At 48.3% G+C, this 22,493-nt stretch overlaps 1 protein-coding gene across 1 annotated transcript; it reads right to left on the bottom strand.

The window, feature by feature from the left end:
- Positions 1-285: 285 nt before the first annotated feature.
- On the bottom strand, positions 286-22,279 carry CPSF3 (cleavage and polyadenylation specific factor 3). Its single transcript, XM_087823328.1, has 17 exons — positions 22,148-22,279; positions 19,736-19,799; positions 18,763-18,860; positions 17,994-18,122; positions 16,632-16,809; positions 15,406-15,495; positions 14,234-14,384; positions 13,191-13,366; positions 12,030-12,188; positions 10,710-10,856; positions 9,711-9,972; positions 8,573-8,671; positions 7,162-7,256; positions 5,514-5,601; positions 4,507-4,576; positions 2,392-2,488; positions 286-643 (listed from the first exon to the last, which is right to left on the bottom strand). The coding sequence occupies exons 1-17, from the start codon at positions 22,195-22,197 to the stop codon at positions 542-544; spliced, it is 2,055 nt and encodes a 684-aa protein (XP_087679454.1). The 5' UTR covers positions 22,198-22,279; the 3' UTR covers positions 286-541.
- Between the last annotated feature and the right edge of the window lie 214 nt (positions 22,280-22,493).

Genomic DNA, 22,493 nt, shown 5'->3' with positions numbered 1-22,493 from the left:
GCTGGCCGGAGCCACGCCCGCAGCCCTCGGTGCCCAGGACAAGCTCCCACCCATGGGCACTGTGAGCCCCCGGCCAGGGCACTGGGCAGACTTTTAAAGTGATTTTTTTTTTTAATCCTCACTGGAGGACATTTTTCCATTGCTTTTCAGAGAGTGGAGGGGGAGAGGGAAACATCGGCTGGGAGAGACACGTTGGCTGGTTGAGACTGTGCCCTTGGCCAAAATCGAACCCGGGACCCTCCAGTCCACAGGCCAACACTAACCACTGAGCCAAACGGGCCAGGGCAGATTTTTAAAGTTTTATTGGGAGCTGCACACATGCCTAAAGTGGAATCAATAAGTTCTAAAGTAACAGTTTATTGAGCAGTTACAAAGGAATGGACAATTTAGTTGGTAACAGTGATATGCAAGCTGTCGGAATAAAAGCCATTTGATATCACACGTAAATTGGCTCCTCCAGGGAAACGGAGGTATTTCCTTCTAAGGAACAGAAGTCAATTCGAGCCTCCCAAAGGCGGTCCCGCACCTCGGAGACAGGTCCTCAGTGAACTGGCGTGAGGGCCTCATACAGCCTCTGTGCAGCCAGTTCCACCATCTCTCGGAGAGACTCGTCATCTTCGCTGCCCTCCTCGCACTCCACAGTCTGCAGGAGAAACGCTGTTACGTGGGAGACAGACTAATAGGAACACGCACCCTGGGGGAGGCCCGCAGCCCTGCACACTCGGTCCTGCGCCGCACGCCTGTGGGCACGCATGTAGACGCAGGGCGACTCCTCACCCCACAATGAATGGGTCTAATTAGAGATTAATTTTGGAAAAAATAAATAAATGGAAAGTCTAGTGAACTATATTTACTTCAAAACCCGTATTTTGACCCATGAATTCAGTCTACACAACACAGGTTCCTTAGTGAGCTGTGGCTGTGGCCATCCACCCAACATTCAGCATCACATCTGACTTAGACTCACTATCTTCCAGTTACTGCTCAACTGTAAAATACTCTGTGCTGGTTAAGTATTTTTATCCTACCGTAAACATTCCTCATACGAAAACTGAGGAAAGACAAATACCCTTAATCCTATGACCTGATGATGACTGCTAACATTTTAGTGTGTAACTTTCTAGACATCTAGCTGCACACAGATTTCTTTAGAACAAAAACAGGAAAGCTTACGGGACTTGCTGCCGTGTAACTCTGTTCCCCATCAACACTGGGTCGACCTCGACGGCTGCACACTTAGGATTCCAGGTGCGAGGGTGCACCCCACACATTACTTGTTTGCTGTACTTACTATCACCTGCTCTCGGATATTTAGGTCTCTTCCCATTTTGTTCATGTTATAACTGATGCTGAAACAGACATTCTTGTATGTATATCTGCTCACCTGTCTATTTATTCTGTTAAACCTAGGAAGTGGAGATGCAGATGCCGGTATTTACATTTTTGAGGATTCTGATGCTTATCCAACGGCCTTGTGAGAAAGAATGAACCTGTGGCCCACCCCAAACAGCACCTGTGAATAACGCGTTTCCCTCTCTCACCACCAGTGTCCACAGCACTCTCTAATTTGTGCCACCGGATAGGCAGACAGAGCGGTATCTCATGCTTTGTATTTGTAGTTCCCCTAATTACAAGTGGACCTGACATCAGTGTCCTATGGTCACTGCCTGTCTCTAGTTCTCTACTGGCTCTCTTATGTTCTTAGCTTACTTTCCTGTTGAGGTAAAATAAATATAGTGTTTTCTCAAAGCACCTAACTAGTCAAGAACATACAAAAGAGATCGAAAACATATTTGTTCAGCATCACTGTTGTAACCTTCAACAACGCTACCGGGAAATACAATTCTTCACATGTGCATGTGACAGAATCACACAAGATCTGGTGTGAGACCAGGGCAGGCGCCACATGCTCGAAGCTAGTGTCTGGAAGAGCCACCTGGAGCCCCTGGTACAAATGGAAGGGCAGCTCCTATGGAAAACCTGGAGCCAACTGGAGAAACGAGCAATGCTGGGTGGGCGCGGGTGTGCCACGGAAAGGCAAAGTGGGGAGCCTGCCCCGGGGACGCACCAGGAAAACACCAAGACAGAGAGAAGAGGCAGGAGCGTAGACTCCATGCAGCAGGGCAGCAGCGGGCTTACAGCTGTTCACATGGAAATAATGCAATAATGAAATGGAAACACACAAGAATGAACTGTGTTGTGTATTCACAACTGTAAACCTACTTTTGCCCACCCTGTATAATCTAAAAACTTGTAAAAATGAAACCACAGGAGAAAACTGGAAGGAAATGCCAAGAAGCACAGATACCTTGCGAGGCGTGGCTGAAAATAAAGTCACAGGTTGTTCCTGCCTCGCGTCATCCCTGTCTGAAGCGCAGGGGCAGCACTCACCCGTGTCTCCAAGTTCACGTTAGCGGTCCTCCCGTCCACTGTGACACTGAGGACAGCACCGTCTTTTACGCTCACACAGTCTTCGCCAAATATGTCCCTTAACATAAACAAAGACCCAACGTTAGTGGAAATGCACTTATAAATATGTGAAGCAGTTTTATATACTTGGGGTGAAAATAAAACTGAAGCTAGGCCCTAGTTTTAAGTAGAATACTTTCATTAATCCTGAGATCTGTACTTTATTAGTTTTTAAAAACAGGTAAAATGCACAGCTACCATTTCTGGAGAATGCTCTGTTCAGCAAGCGCTGCATGAGGCACTTTATATGCACGACCTGGACCTGAACTAACTGGTGAGGAGGCCCCTTCCCTCCGGAGGAAAACAAGATGCAGAGCCTGGCTCCTGACTCATTCCTGCTGCTAATGCCTCAGGGGTGTGGGGGGTGGGGGTGGGGTGGCAGCTGGCAGAAGCAGGCTTGGGGAAGAGGGCCCGGGTGGAAGGCACACCGAAGGGTCAGCTGCACGGAGATTGCCACGTCTGGCTTCCACACAAGAGCTGTGGCCATGTGACTTTCGACCCGACGCAGCAGGGAAAAGCTTACTATTCCAGGGCAGCAGACACGGCTCTTCTACTACTGGAAGGCTCTGGGAAGAGAGCTGCCCACAGCACAGCTGCTGCAGTCACCCTCCCTGGAGAGACGGAGCCCAGGACACATTGTCTATAAAGGGGCATTTTAACCTGGGGTCCCAAGAATGGCTTTGGGGGACTAGAGCATCTAACCCCTTGAAATCAAAGATGAGCGAGCATGTGTGCATGTCCCCCCCGGGAGAGGTCCCACAGCCTTACCCGACTGTCCAAGGGGTCAATAACCTAATAGGACTAAGACACCCAGAACCCATGGCTGACAGGCCAGGCCCACAGGACCGAGTAAAGCCCCCCTGCGAAGGTGAGAACCAGGACGCGCTGGGGACCCACCTGCTGCCTTTCTAACAGCAAAGGAGGCCACTGCTCCTGCACTGTCCCTGGCTTTCAGGCTGTATGATGGGGATGCTTTTTTTTAAATCCTCACCCGAGGATTTTTTTTTTTCCATTGCTTTTCAGAGAGGGAGGGAGGGAGAGAGGAAGGGAGGGAAACATTGATGTGAAAGAGACATATCAACTGGTTGCCTCCTGCACATGCCCCAACCGGGACCGGGGATCAAGCCTGCAACCCAGGTACATGCCCTTGGTCGGAATCGAACCCGGGACCCTTCAGCCCGTGGGCCAATGTTCTAGCCACTGAGCCTAACCAGCTGGGGTTGATGGGGATACTTTTAAAATTAAAATGACAACACTGAGAACAAGTCACTAGAGAGGTGGTAGCCTCTGCAAGCAAAGCCACCATTAAAGCCTACAACCCATTTTTTAAGTCACTACATGACATGGCTGCTGAAAAAGATGGGGAGTTCCGGGAAAAGGAAGGAACAGAAGCATTAACATAAACCTCGAGCCTGCAGAGCAGCGTTCAGTTTAAAGACAGACGCAGTCATTTGTTCAATGAATATCTGAGATTCCCACGGTCAAGGCGCTGTGCTCGATGCTGAAATTCTAAAACTAAATTCAAACCTCCTCCCGTTTTTGGTAGAATGCATCACCTTCCCTGTAGCTGCTCCCCCTACCGCAGTTACAGGGTGAGTTTACTGGAAAGATTCTGAAACCAGGCGTAAAGAGGCCGGGGAAGGGGGAGACCTAATCAACACTGCTGTTTAGAGTTCACACACTTACCTGAGAAGAGTCGAGAAGAAAGGCCTTCTTGATGTGGAATTCACATTTAAGAAGTATAAAGATAATCCTTGAAAGCACAGCAACACTAGGCTAAGACGTATTTGTCCTTGACAACGTTTCCACCCTTATCGACTGCGCAGCCCACGTGAAAACACTGAGGTTCTACGTTAGACAGCAAAACGTACTCCCCAGGGAGACGGCTAACAAGCAGGTCGCAGGTGCTGGGAACCAGCCGGAGTGTTTGCTGGAAGGAGGTGGCTCTAAGCACTTTCCCGAGGGAACACAGGCCCGGGGCTGAGCCCGCCCCCGCCCCCGCCTCCCTGCCTGAGCGCCGCCGCGACCCACACTCACTGGAGCATGATCTCCAGCCTCTTGCTGTAAACGTGCATCTCCAGCTTCTTAGAGACCTTCTGAACCGCACCTGGAAGCAAAGCCGCAGAGTTCAGTGTCCAAACTCCTCGGAAGAACTTCCAATCGATAATCAAGAGTCACTGAGGAGCCCAGGTGGTGACTGCGGAATCCTTCAAGTGGCAAACGTACACCTGTCCCCGCTGCTGCGGCAAACTGGTATTTTCACTTCACTCAGAACAAATCCAAATGCTTACCAGCGGCTCGGGAATTTAGATCTGTGTAGGTATTTATTTGTTGTAATACAGACTTAGTTGGTTACAAGAAAACAGCTCCTGAGGCAGTCAGCTAAACCTCCTTTTCTACCGAAATCAAAGAACTGCTCCTTGCTTTTTTTCACTTTTAGATGGAAAAGTTCTCTCCGGAGAAGGAGACCCGCTGCTGTGCAGAAGGCAAGGGCTGGGGGCGCCAGGGTACATCCGGGTGGCCTCTTCCCCAGCAGCAAACAGGCTGCCTCACATGCCAGTGACGCACACCCACCGTAAGACATGTGATGCTGAATTATGTATAAAATAAAGCCCACTGTAAAGACACAACACCAAGATGTCCTCACTGTGTTTTCTTTGGTTGAAAACACTCCTTAGTAAACCATAGGGGGGCTCTATTCTACGCAACACGTTTCTACCAAACACGAACACGGCAGCGTAGTTCCCTGACAGACGTGCTGGTTAGCGGCAGCAATACTGCGAAACTTCTGGTTAAGTTGCTCTTAAAAGGACTAAGAGATTTTGTCTTAGTGTTAACTGCGAGCAGATTTTTACAGCACAAAGACCCAGGTCACATACGTAAAACGTTAGCGACACGACTGTCGAGCATGCATTGAGTGTCTCAAAGGTTGTCGGGTGAAAGGGATCAGACTTCAAGCACCTGAGGATTCTGCTGTCTACGGGGGACGCAAAAGAATTAATAGAACGAAATGCGCGACAAACGAAGAGGGGATAACTCTGTACCTTTCCTTATTTTCGGGTTTGACTGCACTTCCAGGATCACGGTTGTGACGGTGTCCGCATACATGTCGTTGGAAGGGTTTGCCAACCACTGTAAGGCAAAGGCAGGGTGAGGAAGGTGGGTGGCAACTACGGCCACCCACCTGTGGACGGCACACACACGGCCAGTTTCTAGCACTTTCCCTAAAAAGAACTGTTTACTGAAGTTAATTACCGATGCTGGGCTCCTCTAATTTACTTTTAATTACAACAGGAAAGGACAGTGAGCACTTCCTTGGTGGCCAGTGTTTCAGATGCTTCATCTGAGTCACTTCTCCTGACACCTTCATTTTATAGAGGAAACGGACCCATAAGTAACTTGCACAAAGCAACACGAGCGGTCACTGCTGGTCCTGGGACTCCAACTCTAATTCCTAACCACTGTGTTTCAGTAGCACAGACAGAACAGTAAGCATATTTTTAAACATTTCCTGTTTCTCACATGAAGCCCAAGGTGCCTGACACTCTCATGCGCCCGGTGCTCCACGCGAGCTCCCCGTGTCCACCGGGTGGGCTGAGACCGGGTGAGTTACTGCAGGAGCCAGAGCCCTCGCCATTTGTACCCACTCAGCAGAGAGGATGTTTACAGGCAACAGGAGGCACTAGAACAACCTTCTCCCAGGTCTGACATGTTCAATCAGTGTCTGCAATACTTTTCCTCTTTCTCCGATACTCATATTTTGTGTATTATTTTAAGTAACTTACCATTCCCTGCCAAACTGCAGGTGCTCAATAAACAGCTCCTCCCTTTGATACTTTCTTTAGTTATTTTTAGCTTATTAATCAATTTTAGACTTAAATTACAGACCTGCAGGGACCAGAGCTGACAGATCTTTCTTTGTTTTAAAATAATATGTAAAAACAAAACAGCTGACCTTATAGCTGGAAAATTTGCATTCAATTTACCTACAACCTTGCGGCAGAGAAAGACAAAGTCCCTCCTTGGGACACTCAGTTCCAGGATTAATTCTGAAAAGTTCTTCTTTTGACTTAACAGATGCCAACCTATCAAAGTCAACCTTCAACTTCATTTGGTTCCAGATTCTGCTAGTAGGAATTTAAAATTTACCTAAATGAACCATCTCTTGCCTCTGGATTCGGGTCGTTAATGTTGCTTATTTGTGTCTCCCAAGCCCCACTCTCTTGGAAGTGCTGTGTGGCAAGTCTGTTCTAATATAACAGCACGAGATTTTTATCCTGAGAATTTTAAGACCTTTTGATATAACTGAAGACATCCTGGGATCCGCAGAACCAGCTCAGACTTAATCACGAGAGGTCTCCACTCCCTACACACAGTAGATATCCAGCCTTAATTTGCTGCTAGTTTCTGTGTTACACAGAAAATGCCTAAGTTACATTTAAAGCTGATCTTGGAAAGAAAGCTACATTCGCCAATAATCTTTTTCCCCAACTGGGAAGAAGCTAATTTTCTCTATAATTACGTGTGAGCTCCTCTCAATTGAATTTACTGGTTAATAAAACTATAGGTTTCAGGTGTAAGATTCTAGATTCATCCTCTGTATATTGTACTGTGTGTTCAGCACCCCAGTCAGGTCTCCGCTGTGAACCCTAAGCCTCTTCCTCCCGGTTCAGGTCAACAGTCTCATCTTACTTCTAGCACCACCATCCCTGGCTCCTGTAGTACGGTGATATTTTTGAACACTTTCAAAGCCGGCTTTTCTTGAATTTCTAATTCTTCTACGTCACCTGAAAGAAAGAATTATAAGACATAATAATTTTCTGAGAGTCTCCCAGAGGCACAGCTATTCATTTGTTTATAGAGACAGCAGAAATAAAGCTGATACACAATAAAAAAATTAGTAACTCATTCATATAGTTAGATGTAAACAGCTACGTAGGTTTTATATTAATTGCTTAGAGTAATGGGAAGATCTCAACATGTGTTATAAAAATCCACATGACCAGAATGGATTTACCTTGGACATTAATATTGTATCAACAGCAGCTCTGGTGACTGTCAAGCATCTGTGTTTGTAGAAAGATTAGCCACCAGCATCGTAACACTGAACATGAGACTCGTCAACTACGAACAGTCACTTTGACTTCTGTCTTCATAGGGTTGCTCAGCCCACAGGGCAGTTCTACTGTCTAAGACGAGACTCTCCTGGTTTTCTCTGTAACCTCTAAGATTCAGACATACAGTGGTACCTCGGTTTTCGAATGTACTTTGTTCCAGAGACTGTTCAAGTTCTGAAACGTTCGAGAACCGATCAATCCACAGCCGACAGCTGGGCCTCAGGATCTTGCCCTCAGCAGAAGCCGTGTGGCCTGTTCGACTTCTGAGGCGTGTTCGAAAACCGAGGCATTGACTGCCGGGTTTATGGCATTCATAACCCGAAATGTTTGTCCACAGAGACGTTCAAAGACCGAGGTACCATTGTATCTGTTCACTTTCTATGTTACGACCTGTCGTTCTAATGTGAGATAGGTTCTGAGGTGAAAAAGGAGATTCTTCCCACTGGTTTACGTCACAGTCGCACTCTACCCCATGAACTATGAGGAACACATTAAGCGACAGGGTAACTTGTAGTCAGTCTCTCTCTTTTCCCTTAGTCACGGCGCCTCGCTGTTCGCACGGGGCCCTAACCCTCGCTGGCCTGACCGGAAAACGGAAGGTTCCCTTCCAGTGCCTTTGGCCCGCGGGCACGTGCTGCTATAAAACCTGCTGTGCACATGGTTCTAATGGAACCAGAAAGATTTCCACTGAACGCGGACAAGAAATAGATGAAATCTGGGTAGGTAAACGAAAGTGCACTTTAAACACTAAGAGCAAAGACTACTGATATTTTTAGACTTTTAAGTGGATCAAAGATAAAAGGTATGCTGGGATCTATAAACACTGATGAGTCAATGTTCAGGTTTCGCCTAAATGTGATAATATGACCAAGTACAAGTAAATGTGTACAACTTTGAGACGATTACGAAATTAAATAATGTTCTTTCCTAGATGTATCATCTTATTCAGAAACAAAACAAGGACAGGACGTCAACCGCCTGCACACCTGTCAGCTTCTGCAGCTGGTGGAAGAGCAGGTTAAAGGGGCCGGTGTAGGGAATGGCTTGGGTCTGCTTCACGGTGCTCATGGCCAAGTCAGTATAATCTGGAGTGGGAATTAGAAACACACACTTTAGAAAACAACACTCGTCCCACGACACACAATTTGCAAACATACCAGGAGTCAAGAAAGGAGAAGGTAGAGAACACGAGTTTCAAGCCACAAGGTGCTCCTTCTGCCCGTCCTTGCTTCCCTCCACCGCCCTCCCGCCACCCCCGTAAGTTCAGGCTCCGGCATAAGGTAGCACCCGGTTCTCCTGGACACATCAGGTCCCTCACGTCTCCAGGCCAGCAGACCAGCTGTCCTCCCACCTCCTGGGCGTGGCACCTCCTTTCCCAGCACCTGAGGCCCCTCCTCTCCTCTCGCACCTGCACAGGGCACTGGTCGGTGCTGTGACCAGCTCTGGGAAACATGCCCCTCTCCTCAGACAGCTTTCGAGGGCTGGGGCTGCTGCTGAGTAAACCTTCAGTCCCCCGCACCCAGCACAAGGCCTGGCACGGAGCGAGGACACGCTAACGCTGAATGAAGGGCACGGTGTGTCCCACCAGGCGGCGGCCTGAGCGCTGACCCCGCCCCCTCGCTCCTTCACCGAGCGCTTAGAACGACCTGCATCTGTTACATAAATAAAGCGATCAGTTGTTCGTCTGAATACCACAGACTGCGACAGTAACGATGGCGTAGCATTCACACAGGCACAGAACCGAAGGCCCAGCAAATAATGTAAAACTACAGGTCGTAAAAATTAAAACGCCCATGTGGGGAGTCCAGGATCACTTCAGAAAATAAAATGGTCAGCCCTCCACCTGTAGGTAGCAGGCAGCCTGGTCAAGTCAGCAGTAGTCACTCCGTCTTAGGGGTAAACTCAGGTTTCCAATGAAGAAAAACATTATTTCACAAAGAATTTAAATGGCAACAGTTCAAGGAAGATTTTTTGTCTCTCATAAAGCTAACTAGATTAACTTTCACCGATTTCTATTTTATTATTTGGTTGTAATTTAAAAGGTGGCCACTAGGTAAGAGAAGTTTTCAGATTTTCTTTCAATGCTAAAATCAAATTATATTTGACATTTAACAGGATACTTACTGGAGAGGTCACAAGGAGAAAGTATGTGATAATTAAAGTTTCTCTTAACAAGTATTCCCGAGACCCGCTGGCCTTGTTCCGGTTTCTTGTCTGCTAAAAAACCCATGACCTTGGCCAGTTTCTCGCCTCTGAAGTTCAGGGTCACCGCCTCGGTGTTCCGCGGGTTATGCACCTCAATGTGGACTTCATCGTTATCCTCATACTCGCGGATCAGGGCTGCTTTCAGCCTGGCCATTTCGTTCTGCTCCCCATGGACTAAAATCTGCGTGAAATACATTTGAGGGCACAGGGAAGCATCCTTAGTTCAGGTTACAATGGCCTTCATGTGAATCAGTTAAACGTATCAAATAGAGATAAACTTACTACTTATAAGGACCTCCAGTCAATTAAACTTAGACATTTTCATTCTGTTTGGCTTTAAAGGATCCTTATGTGGAACTATATCAAGAGCTAGTAAAGAAATTTCCTTTCTACTCCAGTTTTTGCCACTAACAAGATACGCAATTTGCAGAAGCCAGACTTATGCTTGGCTCCCGTGCTCACGCTGGACCAGGTGACTTCAGCAGTTTCTACCAGCTTCAAATGCACAGGATACTTTCATGACACAATTGCTACTGCTGCTTCTCAGGAAATACCCATAGGTGGCCTGTGTAAGTGGGGAAACTAATGGACACAGCTTGCCTGCCTGGCGTGGCTCAGTGGTTTGAACGTCGATCGATGAACCAGGAGGTCACGGCTCAATTCCGGGTCAGGGCACATGCCCAGGTTGTGGGCTCAGTCCCCAGTAATGGGCGTGCATATTAAAAAAAACCACCCAAAACAAACAAACAAAGTGCACAGCTTGCTTAATTCAGAGGGGAGCTGAAAGGAGGGATCCAAGGGCAGCATCCTGTCTAAAGTGCTGCATTAACAGAAGGCGGGGTCTGATTTGAGAACCAGCTGCCGGGAAGTGGGTTTGCTCCCTCCCCTACAATGAGCTGAATCAAATTATAGACTAACCACATGAGGCGGCTTCAAAGCACGGATAAATTCACTGGTCTGCTGGTAGTCTGTGTGAGCGGAGAAAGAGATGTAATCAACAGACATTTTCAGTGGCAGCTTCTGCCCAGACATGGTAGTGATCTCTTCAGGTTCAGACATGATGTGCTGTGAAAAACAAAGAAAAATACACAAAACAAAATAAACAATCCAATTAGAAAAGGCACATTTTCTACTTTTTTGTGCAGCCATAAACTCCTGCTAAATTTAGAACCTTCAGCACAAAAATCATGCTAGTACCACTGACTTAGTAAATACCAAATACTGATTTTCTTCACCAAGCAAACATTTAATCAGAAAATTAAGCCGATTCACCGGAATTCAATGTAGCTGGAGTGCTGGGAGGGAAATTATAACTCTTAGGATTAGAAAGGCAAACCTGTATTCTCAACTGTTCTCTTGCTCTAGAAAGGAACTTTCCAATTAAGAGCATTTACATAAAAGTAGATGCATTTCTACTCTGAAAATCTTTTAAATACATAGCTAACACTGTCTAAATGACTCATAGAATAAGGTAAAGTAATAAAAATGATGAAGACAGACAATTGTAATGTATTTTAGAATAAAACAGAAGTTACCAATAAGAGGAGCTAAGGAACCATGATGCCTGGATGCTCAGAAACTGCCTCTGAAGTTCTGCACATCAGCGCCTGTATCCCTCAGAGTCAATCATTTTATATCCACAGGAAGACAGGCAATCGGCCCAAACCCCTTTTACAGCTTTGCAAGAGAACACTTGCCAGTAAAGCTCGTCCTCACCAGATAAGGGTGCCCATGTGTCCCCCAACGGGTTCCTATCCATTATTCTTACTGCGCCCCATGGGTGTGTCTTGAACTTCAATGTGCCTCCCTGCCCGGGGATCAGGTTATGCTGTTCAGCACCTGCATAAATTCTCAACCTCACGACCAGCTCCAGCTATTTCCATCCTCATTTTAAAATATCAAAACCTGCCCGGCCAGGTGTGGCTCAGCAGCAGAACATCGACCTAGGATCCAGGAGATCGAGGTTCGATTCCTGGTCAGGGCACATGCCCGGGTTGCGGGCTCCATCCCCAGCAGGGGGCGTGCAGGAGGCAGCAGATCAATGACTCTCATCATTGATGTTTCTCTCTCTCTCCCTCCTCCTTCCTCTCTCTGAAATCAATAAAGATATTTTTAAAAAAAAATAAAATATCAAAACCTGTACTAGTTAAAAGACTACTTCAGTGGAAAGCCTGGGAGGACATGGCCCCCCCCTGCGGTTGTGATCAGGAAAGACAGTGGTGCAGGACCACAACGGACCTTGGCGAGCGTGCCCTCCACGCAGTACCCTGCGATGATGACGCCATTCCTCTTATCTGTGCACCAGCTCTCGAAGAGCTCCCTGGACAGGCCGCTCTGCATCATGCCCGGCGAGGCCATCACCACACTGGGACCGATGTCGTCAAAGTGATCCATGCTCTGGGGAGGAAGGAAGCGAAAGCATGTTAAATACCAGGGCTTGACAAAGCTTCCCTGATTCTTAATAAATAACAAAGAGCAAGGTAAAAAAAATCAATCACACAACTAAAAGGGTCTTGACGAGACCAGTGAACATTTAGCCCAATTTCCAAGTTCCGAAACAGTTCGGACCAGGAATAAAAAGAACACAAAGTGATGAAAAGAAGTTTGTTCTCATTGACCTTCCCGACGTGTGCTGGAGCTGAAGGGCCCAGGGACCACTTTCAGCAGCTAGCAGGAAGGTGGAACACGAGGGAAGAGTCAAATTGGCTTCGATCCACCCAAACGAGGTCTGAAAGACTCTCCCCAAAGGCTCACGATGGCTTTTCATACTCATAAACCTTTGGAGCTGGCCTAAAAGTCTAACCAAAAAAGTTAACTTGTTTCTGGGGAAAACTTGACTCTAATTCCTAAGAAATTAACCTAAAATCCAACATTTCATGAACAGAGCGCATTTGTAACTGGAAGAACACTTATAATCTGAATGATTTAGGGCAATATTTTATTATGATTAAAGCATTAGTTTGAATGAAATAATATGTACATTTTAATTAAAGAAAACCAGATTTTATTGAATGCTCTAAAAAAGTAAACAGGAAAATTTTCATACATGGATTCACAGTGCCAATCATCAAAAAGGTGATTAGGTTCGAGTAAGCACAGAAAAATTTAATACATAACACAAGGTATTTTTCTTATCAGGCCTTTTTATTTCTATAACAAAAAGATCCAAATTATTTAGCAACAGTAAATATTGAGAATGTATGGGGACGTGGCGCAAGTGGCAAATACATTTAAGCAAAAAACAATGCCAGTTGCTCAACTTCCGATTTCATTCAGACAGTGCTGGCTGCTGAAGGCAGGGCTTCGGCGAGGACTCGGCCAGGATGAACGCCAGGCCCCGCTACCCCTGCTGACTTCTCTGTGCCGTAGCCACCCCTTCCCTTCTCCACAAGCACTCACCTTAAGGTTGCTGATGTGTTTGAAGACAAAGGGATTATTGATGTTGATCTGCTTTCGGATCTTGTCGTTCATGGCATTCACGTAGGTCTGGTACACGGCCATGCACTTCTTGGCCAGAGATGACGCGTAGTATATTGGAATATCGTGGAGCTCGGGGTGGTTCTGCCAGTACTCGTCTGAGAGATTTTATGAGACAAATATCATTTTGTGATGTGGAGTGAGAAGTTCAAATGATAAGTGATACATATGATTAATTTTTAAAATTCAGACAATCAAGAAATAAAGCATATGACTAGATTTTAAAGATGTTACGGACAACTAACCTGGTCTTACTAATGTAAGATGCGATAGAACCTAGTTCTGCACATAAAGCTAAGACACTCAGGACTCTCATCGTTGACTTTGCAAGAGCGCTTCCCCAAAGGAGCCACAGAATGCCTGGGTTTGAAGGATCGTTAAATACAAATACACCCTAAAAGGGGCACCCACTGCTCCTCCTGTTTCAAAAGTCACACACGCTCACTGAGGTGTTTGGAAAATGAAGAAAAGCAGAGACCGAGGGAGGAGCCCATTTCTCACCACCCAGAGTCAATCTTTCCAGGCTTTCGTGTAATTTCTACCTAACTAGGGCCAGAGCACATACTGTTTTGAATCCTACTTTTTTGGTCCACTTAACATACTATGTGAAAACATGTAGTATGATTTTTTCCTATAATGTGGGATTTACTGACATATTTCTTTAAAAATACTAACATGACTATACCCTTGCTGACAGATTTTCTGTGCATCTCATTTATTTCCCAGAGGTGGAGCTGGTGGGTCAAAAGGGCAGCATATTCAGGAGACTTCCGACGCCAACCAGAAAGTGCACCTTTCATGTCCCCAGGAGCCATGCACAACAGCCACTGTTCCTCTGGGCTCTATTGGCACCAAATCCCTACCTTTAAATGCAGAAACTGAAGCCCAGGAAGGCAGAATAACCTACCCGAGGCCAGGCCCTGCAAGGTTTTGGGACTCTCCCAAGTAGAAAGGGAAAAACATACCCAAAATCAGGAGCAGCTCCTGAGCCCTCCCGAGTGCAAAGACGGGAATGAGACCTCTGCCGCCTCTGTTTACAATATCGTGAACCGTGTTGCAGAACCGTGCCTCTCTCTCCTCACGCTTCTCGTGGATGTGGGTCCCGTAAGTAGATTCCTACAGGACACGTCAGAAGTGCGGTCAAGAGTGACAACCTCAAAGAATACAAAACCCAGACACCAATGAAAAGCAGAAGCGAAGCATCTCCTTTCTCCATCAACATGCTACTTGCTTGAACATGTGTTGTTACAAACCAGAAACAGACACTTTCTTACAGTTCTGGAAGAACATCCCCTAAGCCCCAGCCCAGACCTACTGAATCGGGATCTGTACATGAACAACACCGGGCGACACATAAGTACATCCGTGTCTGAGAAGTACTTCTCTAAGTACCACGTCTAATGAAAATAAATTTTTTCAGAGGGTTAAAAAAACCACTTCCCTTAAATTAATATCAGTTTACATACTGGGTGTACCATGAGCTGAGCCAAACTGAATTTGCTCACACGCTGCCTACGGACAGCAGCACACACGGTCCCTTACGCCTGGGCAGGCGGGGATGCTGCAGGTGGTGGGAAACCAGCTCTTCGACCCTGAACCCAATGTGCCGGATGTTCTCATACACACCACAGGCCCCAAAGACCTCTCTCCCGATTCCTGCCCTCGCTGTCATTGTCACCGGTGCACATTTACTGATTTGCTCTTCAGCTCTCTCCCCCCAACCCCAGCTTCTGGACAGTTAATTTCTTTGGTTCTCCTGGGACTTACAACCCAGCAGACAGGACACACACATGTAAATGAGCAGGTGCTGGGGGCCAAACGACAGTCACCATGGCAAAGGCTGGCAGCCCCACCATTTCTGCACGACCTTTAAGAAGATCTGCGAGTTTAGGGTAATTCACCCAGACAAGAGTATTTAGGAGGTATCCCAGCAGCTGACTTTAGACTAGAGTTCATACATTTAACAGCAAGAAAGTGGAGCTTAACTACAAAGAGAGGTCAAAAAAATTAAATTTTAAACTAAACGAAGATATGTTTATATCCAATAACATATTATAAAAATGAGATCACAGTAGTTTTCCACTAGAAAAGATTCTGCTTACAGATCCTGGTTACAGTCCAGGGCACCCATACTTACAATGATAAGAATATCAGGCTTAATGTTGGGAATCTCAGCTGCCATCAAGTGTCTGTCTTCCTGTCTTGAGAAGTCACCCGTATACAAAAGCTGTGAAAAGATAAAGCCAGGAAGTTAGGGTTTTGGAAGACTTCATTTTACTAGTAAACCTATTTAGCTCATAACATCTGAAAGTGAGACTAAATAGAAAAAAAGCCTACAGCTAATGAACTTGAGGTGCCATCCTTGAGTCTAACTCAGTTTGGTCATAAACCATCCAGCGTTTCAATTAGTCAATCTAACTAACGGGATAACAACTCCCAGAATCATCCCACAGAGGCCTGTACTTCGGTGAACTCGAGCAGTGCCCCGAACGCCTCAGAGAAACACGTACAACGAGGAAAGGAGTCCGCCAAGGTATACGGGGAACCGTCTAAAACGGGAGAAGAAAATCACTGGAGGGTGTGTGTCCCATTTCACAAGAGAATGTATATCTGCGCTTGTGCTATTTTCTGCTTATTTTTTGTGCCTTTGAGCAAACAGTGAGAAGAAATGATTTAGAAATACACAGCACAACTCGATGTGCAAAAATGTCATGCTCTACGAGCAGCTGCTGAACGTTTAGGACACCACCACACTAGAACACTGCTTCTCGGCTCTGGCTGCACATAAAGACCACCTGGACCACACCCTCAGATTCTGACTCAATGGGCGTTTTTAAAAAGCTCCCTCAGTGAGTCTCACCTGCAGCCAGAGTTGAGAACGCTGCTCTAGCGCCAGTCTTGGCACCTGCTAGTCCACCCTGGTTTTCATGCGTTTATTGAGATGGCCATTGGTCTCCATCAAGGATGGCTGCAAGGACCCTCTCTGAGCAGCCCTTCGCTCGCCAGGGGCTCCTATGGGGATGCCAGAACGTTGAGAGGACACAAATGGCAAGTGATGTTACAACGTCAAGTAGATGCAGCTGCACAAAGAGCTTCCCCGGCCGTTCCCCAAGGGACACTGAGGAGCTGACCCTCTGGTGCTGGGAGGGACCCTCACTCTGAGATGCTCATTTTATTTTCCCCTCAGTCTTCTTACAGAAAGTGCTACCCTGGGCTATGAACCCTGACACTAGTGCCGACTTGATTTTCTCTCATGCCCCAGTGCGCTGACTCTGCACGTCCTCGGGAACACTCTTTAGCAGCACTTGGTGGCACCAGCTCTGCGCTGACTTCTCGTGGGGAGGAAGCTGCCGGAGCGAGTACCTTTACGCCGGCGATCTCAATCATGAACATGGCGGCCCCGAGGACGTGGCCGGCGTGATAGCACCAAAACTTGATTCCTGCAACCTCCTTCACCTCGTGAAAGTTGATGGTTTCGATTTTGTCCATGCTCTCCTCCAAGTCCGTCTCGGTGTACAGCATGTCGTCCGCTGATATGTTGCTAAATTTTTAGAGATACCAACAAAAAGAATTAAGGGCAAGATTTTTAAAAAGTCTTCGAGCTCAAAGAAACTGTGGATGATATACCCATGAAATCACCTCTTTAAATTACTTTATATGGATTATATTATCTAGAACGTCTTGGACATTTTGTGTATTTTTTGCTCTGCAGTTGTAATAAAATGTTTAGTGTGTACTACAAAGCCTAATTTTAAGCAAAGCACATAGTGAATTAAGGCAAAGTACTTTTTAGGACAGTGTTTCTCAACCTTTTTTCTATCCCAACACTCCTGAGACAAACTCACACACACTGAACCAAGAGAGGGATTCTGACACCGTGACGTGAAAAGATTTCTCTACAAAGTGTAGCCTAAGTTTTCTTCTGAAAATTATGCTAGTGTCCTTCCAAAACAGCAAGAGAGTGGTGGTCAAGGACACAGGCTCGAGACAACTGCTCGGGCCTCACGCCCAGCTTCTCTCGTACTGTGACCACTGTCGGTAAATTCCGAACCTCTCTGCCGCCTCACCCTCTGCAAAATGGGATTCACAGCAGGACCTATGTGGTGAGGTTCATTCGAAGGTTAAGTGAGTTAACCGTGCTGAGAACTGAGGACTGTGCCTGCCTGTGGAAAGCAGCATTTAAGTGTTAACTAGCATATGTACTACCAAAGACAGCTCTTCCACTCTGTTGTGTTTACATATGAAGACCAACAAATGGCATCTTAGCAACCCTGCAATATACACATTAAGCAGCAAACTTTTGAAGGCTAATAATTGGTGCTATAGGTTTCACAAAAATGCCCCAAACTTTCTGATAACAGAGAAGGTTTTCCTCTTGCAACTGGAAAAAACTTCCACAGGGAACTTTTTCATTTAAGATACTCAATTTGCTTTGATCAGATAATCTGAAATAAGATTTCAGTATATATCTCCGTATAATGTATTTGGTGTTAACATTCACAGAACATTGTTATACCTTATAACTCACCTAAATTACAGATTTAGAAGAATGTTAAAACTACATAAAGACTTTAAGGCCAGAAGGTGCTGGGTACACAATGGGTATTTGATGGGTTGTTACCGAAAGACTAACAGCATCCTTGTGAATAAAGTGTCTCATTCCAAAAACCAGAATGGTCCATATTTGAACCATATGTATTATACAGAATCTAATAAAGCACTTACCTGACTTTGACGTAATCTGAAAGAAGCCACCTGTAAATAGCTTTAGTAGCATGAGTCATAAATGTTCTTCCTTTGAAACTTGTCTTCTGTAGAAACCAGGGAAGGGCTCCACAGTGATCCAGGTGGAAACTTCAAAACAAAACAAAACAAAGAGATCCTGTGAATTCTTGAAGTATCAATCCATCACACATATGAAACAAAACTGTTGCTGACTGCACAGAAAAGCTCCATGTAACAATCACATCCTAAGACTTTCAGAACTCCTGGGGGGAGGTGTGTGCAGAGGGAGAAACGATGCAGCCAGTCGTGGTGCAAGAAAAAGATAATGAAAGTATTTATAAACATCAAAATACTGTATCAGTGACAATTAGAAATGGAAGGACACGCCCAAACCTCCTCTTGGCAGCCGATTTATAACAAGCACTGCAGGGGTATAAAGCCCAAACAATGCTGTTTATAAATGAAGTTCCTACAGAATGTGACAAGAGTGACCTTGAGGGGTATCTGGGAAAGGGCTTTCATGGTCTCCAGTTTTATAATGATCCAAGGCACACGCTGTCTCTTCCTCACTTCCTCCAGGACAGGAAAATAACTTTTTCACAGTAAATTTCTTTAACCTGGGATGACAATATTAAGTGCTGTCTAGACTCAGATGTCTGCTATATGCTTTCCAGTAGAAAATACTTTTAAATGCCAGTATCTGCTCAAGAATGATTTTTATTGTAAAAGTCTATGAAAAACAGTGTTGTTAATAAAGAAAAAAACGTACTGACTAATTAGCAGGAGATCAATCTCAGCTGGGTCAATTAAATCGATATAAGGAAGAGCGTCCATTCCTTCTAGGCCAGGGTGGATCCCACAGTCCAACTGAAAGAGATGGACAGAGATCACAATCGCTTCTACATTTTATTAGCATTCACTCCCATATCATAACTGATCCATCACACACAAAATCGAGATGACTCTACACACCAGCATTTGGAACGTAATTCTTACTAAATGTGGGAAACATGCTATTAGCAATTCCAACTTCCCAAACGAATTTAAAATATAGGTCACATTTATGGTCATAGGACACAAAGTACAAGACTTCCTCTTTCCAACTAGCTTTTGTAGTCACCCCAACAGTGAATAAACTCTTTTTCAAGAACTGTGACATCAGAAGATGGCGGGCATTTTAAATGTTTAAGATTTACCACCAGATCTGGTTGTTGGGAGAAGACGATGATTAGAAACAGGAAACTTTCCTGAACAGGGCAATGTAAGTATTTCAAGGTATTTGGGAACAAGTTCTTAAGGGTCGGTCATGCCTGAGTTACACACGCACTCTGCTGCCCTGGGCCTGAATGCTAACTTAGGTGTGGAAGCTGTCAGACCAGGCTCCAGCATCACAGGAGTATGGGCCACGCTGGAGCTCTGCCCGTGTTCCTGGGGGGGGGCAGTCAGGATGGCGACACCCTCTGTCGGTGGAAGAGGGGCTTTGCAGAAGCAGTAGTCCAGGAGAGCTGGTTGACAATTTTACATCGTAGACTATTATTTTCTCAGTTTACTTAATGTTTTGTCAAATTGCTACGCAGAAGCGTGTATTAGCTTTGCGCATTAACGTTTTACAGCAAAGACTACTTATACCAACTAAGACCTTTTTCTGGGAGCTAAACAGGTAACTACGGTGCTACAAAAAAGACCTAACACCCAGTGCTGACAGAGCAGCACTGTTCACCCGACCACAGAATAATAATTACCATTATTTTTCTTCCTTTGAACTCCAGAATAATACATGATCTTCCTACTTCTTGCCCAGCTCCACTGTAGACATTCAAGGGGAAAAACAAAAACAATAAAAATCAAGCCCAATGAATTCCAAGTTTTTCACAACTTACAGTGTCCCATCTGACGACAGCACTCGAGGCAGACAGAGTTCCACAGAGTTACAAAGAGAGAGGAGAGTGTCCCTGTGGGGAGAGCCCATCAGCGGCCCTGGGGAGAGCAGGGATCCTGCAGCTGTTCAAACTGTGCGAGAAGGTGGAACAGACCCGAGAAGCCGAAAGGCTGAATGTTACCCCAAATGTTAGGGTTAAACTATCACGTATTGAAAACGTGGCTAGCAGTAACGCAGATTACTCAATAATACTTTTTGAAGCCGCACCTGAAACCTGTAATCACTCCAAAAATGTTTCAAGATTGCAGCAGGCACTTACCACATAGGTCAAGCTGAAAACAACCTTACACCTATGACTCGGTCTTTCCTTTCACCTTCTGATTTCAGTACATTTGATGCTATTACAAAACAAGTCCCCAAAACACACTCCAGACCCACCCACCTCCTCTGCTCTTGGGGTGAACCAGCAGCAAACCAGCAGCTCGGCCACTCAGCAGGCGCCGCCGGGACACAGTCGTCCCGGACCTGGTCCCGGTCCCGCCGCCTCCGCCCCTCCCCAGGACGGCGCCTCGGGCGCGAGGCTCCGAAGATGCCACCTCCGTACTCTCTGCTCTTTCTTTCCAACGCGCTGCTGCTGGGCCCACTCCTTCCGAGCTCCCACAGCTTCGCACCTGGACCGTCGCGATCCCACTGGCTCCGCACCCAGCCCGCCCTTCCCTGCGCCCCCCACACCGCGGCCAGGGGCGCCCTCCGAGCCCCGCTGACGAGGCCTCCCCGGGGCCCCACGCGCCTCCATCTCCTGCTGGCTGCCCGGAGGCCAGGCTCCTGGATGTGTCCGCAGGTCATCGGGGAGCCGGGCCCGGCGGCCTCTCCCATCCGCCGCTCATCTTCCACCCGCGGCCTCGGGGGAGGCGGCCCCGAACGGCGCCCCTCGTTCTCCCGGGGCCACCAAGAGCGTCTCCCCGTCTTTAGCCTCTACTCGTCCTTGAAGACTCGGCGCGCACGGCTTCCCCAGGGGGCCCGAGGCCTCGCTCCCCCGGCGGCTAGAAGCCCCTTCCGTGCGCTCGGCACCCGCGCGGCGCCTCCCGCGGTCACAGCTCCTTAGCCGCCCCGAGCGGTGCCCGCGCCTCGGGAACAGGCGCGAAGATCCTGGGGCGAGGCGCCGCCGCAGCTCCGCGGGGCGGGGCTCGGCGCCGGTCCGGGCAGCGCCCCCCGTCGGTCCAGACTCTCCCGGTACTTTCTCCGGACGCCCCCGAAAAGGGCGAGTGCAGGGAGCTCGGCCCCTCCCCGGGCCCCGGGGCCCCGCCAGCAGCGACCCCCGGGGCCGTCAGCTGTGGCCTCCCGCGCCGAGCCCGTGGTCCCGGTGGAGCCCGCGCTGAGCCGCCGTGCTAAGCGGACAGGTGCCGCCCGCGGAGGGCGCCCCGCACCCCCGCCGCCCTCGCTCAGCAGGCCCGGCGCCTGGGCTCCCCTCCGGCTGCCGCCCGGCTCTGTGCGCGGGACGGGGCTCGGAACCGGCCCCCCGTCCCGCCTCCTCCCGCCTCGGCCACAGGCGCGTCCAGGAGCCGGCCGGGCGCCGACGCCGCTCGCTCAGCACCACGGGGCCGCCGGGCCTCCCCCGCCCGCGCAGGACGCCGGCTCCCTGTCCTGGCCACGGCGGCCAAAAGAATGAACCTGAGGAACTGACAGTAAAGGGAGAGCAAGATCCCTGCTGTCCAGGACAAGCCCGACAAGCCAGCCCAATAATCGCCGCCGACCCCCCCCCCCAGTTCCCACAGAAAGAACCAGGCACGCTCCCGCCAGGCATAACCCCACCACTCATTGTAAGACACTGTTTAAATCGGTCCTTTTGTGCTGCTAAAGGTGCCCCCTTGTTTCATGGACCCCAAGCTGACAGCCTGACAAGTCACTGGAAACCCCTTTCCCGCAGTGCCTGTGTGGTTCCTGAGCATGAAGGGAGAAGAACTGAGGTCGGGCTGCAGTTCGGCTCTCACAGGGGTGAGACGCGCAACCGTGGCCGCTGGCCAGCTAATAAAGGCTCCAGAATTCAAACTCTGGGGTCGTCTGTCGAGGGGCCCCCAGAACACTCCCAAACACCGGGGAAAGGCACGGTCCACTCGACCCGCAGGCCCCTCGGGCCCACTGCCCCCCGGGCCCCTCCGCGTCGGCCCCGCGGACCGAGCGCCCACGGCCGAGACACGCTGGAGAGGGCCGCCCGCCCGTGGCGTTACCCTCCCGCCCCGCGGCCCCCGGCTCGCCCCTCCCGCGGGTCCCTTACAGGGGTCGGATCAGCAGCTGGTCGCTCTCCTCCGCGGGGATCGCGGACATGTCGGGAGCCCGCGGGGAAGCAGCGGGGCGGGACCAGGGGCCAGAGCCTCTCAACGCCGGCGGCGTAGCCTCGGGGAACCGGGAAGGAAAGATCCCATCCGGCCAGAGCACAACTTCCGGCGCTTCCGCGCCCGCGGGCCTAGGCTCCTCCCCTCGACTTCCGGTCGGAGATCGAGGCCGGCGCGGTTCCGATGCCCAGAGAGTCGGGAAACCTGGGGCGGGGCCAGGAATGCGCCTGCGCCACGTCTCGGAGGCGGGCCCTGTGGGTGGGGCCAGGAGTGCGCCTGCGCGACGTC

The sequence above is a fragment of the Miniopterus natalensis genome, chromosome 13, assembly GCF_054644295.1.
Source record: "Miniopterus natalensis isolate mMinNat1 chromosome 13, mMinNat1.hap1, whole genome shotgun sequence".
NCBI classification, from domain to species: Eukaryota; Metazoa; Chordata; class Mammalia; order Chiroptera; family Miniopteridae; genus Miniopterus; species Miniopterus natalensis.
This window is presented reverse-complemented; position numbering and strand designations above follow the sequence as displayed.

Bases quoted from the DNA above. Each gene is read 5' to 3' on its own strand.
- CPSF3 (XM_087823328.1), bottom strand. From the start codon at position 22,197: ATGTCCGCGATCCCCGCGGAGGAGAGCGACCAGCTGCTGATCCGACCC. The intron at 18,861-19,735 runs GTAATTATTATT...CATCTCTTTCAG, and splicing joins TCAAAGGAAGAAAAATAATG to TTGGACTGTGGGATCCACCC. The intron at 9,973-10,709 runs GTTAGTCTATAA...TATTTCACGCAG, and splicing joins CTTTGAAGCCGCCTCATGTG to ATTTTAGTCCATGGGGAGCA.